Source organism: Thermobia domestica, chromosome 8 (genome assembly GCF_964235325.1).
Source record: "Thermobia domestica chromosome 8, izTheDome1.hap1.1, whole genome shotgun sequence".
In the NCBI taxonomy this organism is placed as follows: domain Eukaryota; kingdom Metazoa; phylum Arthropoda; class Insecta; order Zygentoma; family Lepismatidae; genus Thermobia; species Thermobia domestica.
In genome coordinates this window covers 79,730,646-79,735,336 of record NC_137461.1, presented here as the reverse complement: position 1 = coordinate 79,735,336, position 4,691 = coordinate 79,730,646, and the positions used below count along the sequence as shown (strand labels likewise).

At 31.3% G+C, this 4,691-nt stretch overlaps 1 protein-coding gene across 1 annotated transcript; it reads left to right on the top strand.

Moving 5' to 3' along the window:
- Positions 1-1,395: 1,395 nt before the first annotated feature.
- On the top strand, positions 1,396-4,221 carry LOC145692998 (uncharacterized protein F54H12.2-like). The gene is made up of 2 exons (XM_081768637.1): positions 1,396-3,321; positions 3,995-4,221. The coding sequence occupies exon 1, from the start codon at positions 2,009-2,011 to the stop codon at positions 3,317-3,319; it is 1,311 nt and encodes a 436-aa protein (XP_081624763.1). The 5' UTR covers positions 1,396-2,008; the 3' UTR covers positions 3,320-3,321; positions 3,995-4,221.
- Positions 4,222-4,691: the final 470 nt, after the last annotated feature.

Genomic DNA, 4,691 nt, shown 5'->3' with positions numbered 1-4,691 from the left:
AAATGATGTCTTAAAAGCATTGAAGCTTGTGTTCAAAGACAGAAAACCAATTACATTTCGAACAGATAAAGGAAGTGAGTTTACTAATAAAACAATACAGAAGTACTTAGAGGACAACAAAATAAAACATATTACAACTAAAAATCCTGATATAAAAGCTAGTATTGTAGAACGTTTTAACAGAACTCTAAAAGAAAAAATGTGGAAGTATTTTACAAAGTATCAAACGTATAATTATTTAAATGTATTACCTCTTCTTGTGAAATCATACAATGAAGGTTTTCATTCAAGCATAAAGATGTCACCTGCAAATGTTTCTCAAAATAACCTATTACAAGTATGGCATAATCAATATGATAATAAAATAAAGAAGAAGAAGAAGAAGAATCCAAATTTCTCAAAATATCTTAAGATTGGTGATACAGTACGAATTAGTAAAACTAAACGTACATTTGATAAAGGATATATGCAAAATTGGACTTGGGAAATATTTAAAGTGAAGAAGATAATACCAAGAGATCCACCTGTTTATGAAATTGAAGATTTAAACAAGGAACCACTGGATGGATTATTTTACAGAGAGGAATTACAACCTGTGACGTTATCAAAGACATTTTACATAGATAAAATCATACGTACAAGAAGAAAAGGCAGCAGAAAAGAATATCTTGTTCATTGGAAAGGATATCCTTCTTCTTTCGATTCCTGGATACCTGCATCATCCGTAAAGAAGATCAAGAAGTACAATGGAACCTGATGGAGATTTTTACGTTACGCTTCCCAGTAATAGTTCTATGGAATATTTTCCTGACAACACCTTAACATCATACACTACGAAACTTCATCAAAGAATGGAATTTCATGAAAAGTGGGAAGTGGCTATTGTTGAAATTCATTATCCTCATTCAATATTAAATATTAATGACGAAAATAATAAAATTTTTTACAAACCTGCAAAAAGTGATGAATGGAAATTTATAACTATTCCTGTACGTTATTACACTGACATATCAGAATTGATAAAGATAATAAATACGTACAACAGATTCACAAATTTACATATTTCTTATACTCGTGAGAGTAATACCTGTTTTATACGACGTCTTCATAAAGACATAGATGTAGACGTTGCATTATCACCAAGTGTTAGTGCGATGTTGGGGTTTGATCCAAGCGTTGATTTAAAGGATATGCAACAAGGCCAAAGCATTCCAAATTTACGTTTAGGACTTCCATCTACAATGTATGTGTATTGTGATATAATTCAATCTGTATTTGTTGGAGATACAGTAGCACCATTATTACGTATCATAAATATGAATCCTGTGAATCATACATTTGGAAGTAGTGTTATAGAAATTTTTAATCCTCCACATTATGTGCCTATAGAGAAGATGCATTTTGAACACATCAAAATAGATATAAGAGATAGTACAGGCTCTCCACTGGCATTCACTTTCGGAACTGTATGCGTTAAACTACATTTTCGACCAGTGCGTCAACATCGACAAATATGAATAATCCATATTTACAATATTATCAAAAACAAGCTCTTTCTGGAACTGGAAACGTTTATGTTGGCTCCCCTTATCAAGTTGGACATGGTATTGGAAGTTTCCTTGGAGGATTATTTCGTTCTGTCATGCCATTAGTAAAACAAGGAGCTAAAACAGTAGGAAAGGAATTATTAAAATCTGGAGCAAACGTTATTACTGATGTCATCATCGACAATCAACCTATTAACGAATCCTTTCATCAACGAATGGGTGAAGCGAGATCCGTCTTGCAAGACAAAGCAAAAAATAAACTGAAATCTATGCTAGGATCTGGATATCAACGAAGGAAAAGAAGAATTACACATCATTCCATCTTTAACCCTTCACCATTACACATCATCAAGCGCAAGAAGAAGAAGGGCAAGAGGAAACGTACACAGAAAACAAAGAAAAATCAGTCTTATAAGAAGAGGAAGTTATCACACGATATCTTTGATTAAATCATCACCATTATGGCTTTCTTACATCATCAATCCTGCGAGTGTGTAAAAAGTGAACTAGATATTTTTTCTACAAAACCAACGCAAACCAGTATATTGGATAATCATGTCGTTACATACAAACCAATCAGTTCACTAGCTGATAATGCTCCTATAGAGTTTGTCATCCCAGGAACAAGTGATGAATACATAGATCTACCGCATACTCTTCTTTACATCGAAGCTCAAATCGTTAAGCCTGATGGATCAGCATTTGGTGAAAGTGATAAAGCTGTGGCTCCTATTAATGACTTTTTAAATTCTATGTTCAGTGAAGTGGAAGTGTATTTAAATAACAAACTGATTTCATTTCCATCTCATAATCATCCATATCGATCATACATTGAAAAACTGTTAAATTATGATGATTCTGCTAAAAATACTCATCTTCAATGTGCATTCTGGTTTCAAGATACTGCTGGACATATGGATGCAACATCTAGTGGTAATAAAGGATTTCAACAACGTTATGAATTAACAAAAAAAAGTGCAAAATTCGACATGCTTGGACATCTTCATTGTGATATTTTTAATCAAGATAAATTTTTAATCCAAGGAGTAGAATTACGTCTCAAGTTAATTCCTGCAAAGCCAAACTTTTGTCTCATCGCTAGTGATGCGTCTGTTGAGGCTAAAGTGAACATTTTAGACGCTGCTTTACATATTAAAAAGATTAATGTTAGTCCTACAATAAAACTAGCACATAACAAGCTTCTACAATCAACAACAGCCAAATATCCTCTCACAAGAGTGCAAATGAAGTCGTTCGTCATTCCAAAGGATCTTCAATCAAAAACAATTGATAATTTATTTATGGGAGTATTACCAACTCGTGTGATTGTGGCGTTCACACAAAATGATGCCTATACAGGAACAATAACTTCAAATCCATTTCATTTCAAACATTTTGACATCAATTTCTTCTCTCTATACATTGATGGAAAACCTGTACCTTCAAAACCATTACAACCAATTTTCGAAAACAACCTCTATGTTTCCTCATATCATACCTTATTCTGTGGATCAGGCATTCACTTTTCCAATCATGGCAACAATATTCCTCGCCTTGACTTTCCTCAAGGATACACTATCTTTGTTTTCGACATTACTCAAGATGGAGAAGCCAGCGCTGTGCAGCATTGGAATCTTATACGTCATGGGTGTGTTCGTCTGGAAGTTCATTTTACGAAGCCTCTACCAGCACCTATCTCCTGCATTGTGTATGGAGAATTCCAATCTCTCTTAGAAGTGGATCATCAGAGGAACATCATCATGGATTTTTAAAGGTACGTTATTTAAATATCATATCATATATGTACATGTCTGCATTTTTATACATGATGTCCTCTACACTAGATTTATTGAATGCTTTGCAAACAAATTCTTTATTTCACAATCATTTCGTTGGCGTATATGCAGCCAATGAATTACCAGCACATGTTCCACTACCTGCAGCTATCATCATAAATACAGATCCCTCGAACAAACTTGGTACACACTGGATTTCCGTATATATTCATACTGATGGCCGTGCCCACTACTTCGATACATTTGGATTTCCTCCATATGTAATGCATCATATTCAATTTCTACGTAGAAATTCCACTTCTTATACATTTAATAATAAACAAATTCAAAGTGTGAAATCATCCCTATGTGGGCATTATTCATATCTTTTCCTATGCTTCAAAGCTAAAGGAAAGTCCTTAAATGAATTTCATTACACTTTCTCATCAACTCCAGAAAAAAATGATCGTCGTTTGCTGTATTTACTTTTACAGGTAATCATATCTTCATTATTCTTCTTCGTTTGTTTTGATTACTTTCTTTTCATATTATTGCAGGTAGCCATTTCTTCTTCTTCTTCTTTATTATAATGTATTTGTATGTATTATTATTTGTTCATGATTATAGATAAAATAAATTTTAAGTTTGTTTTTCAATTTTTTTTCATTTCAGAGAGTAAAAGATCGTCATCGTGTGTATGGACATCATCTTCAATGTAAAGATTGACTTCTATCTACGTTTCATCATCAACATCAACAGCAGTAGTATCATCAGTGAACAGTATATGGCAGTTATGAAGTTATCAACACATGTACAATGGAAACAAAATCTAACGTTCTTTTAAAATGTACTATACCTACCGTCGTTTTAATTGTGTAAATAGTTTCATCAACAATAAACACTTTGTATTATTTTTTCTCTTTGAAAACAAATGTTTTATTTCTTATTTTCTCCGTTTCCTAATAAATAAATATGTTTTATGATCAGTTATGTAATTAAATACACATATCATAAAACATATTTTTAAGTCATTGAATTAAAGAATTTAAAAAAAAGATTCTAAAACTGATTTTTAATTCAATGATGTAATCATATAGCTACATAATAATAATAATGAATTCAAATACTTAATCAGTTATTCTTTCGTAAATTAAATCAAGTATGTGAATTCAATATTATTATTATTATGATAGGACTTTTGTTTTTTAAAATTTTAATATTAATTATTTTAGTTCCTTTTTTAAAAATTAAAAAAAAAGTCCTATCATACTTAAGACAATGTTGTATAATAATAATAATTTCAAATACTAATTTTTATTTTAACATTCATTTCAAGAATTTGAATTCATTATGATTATTATTATTATTA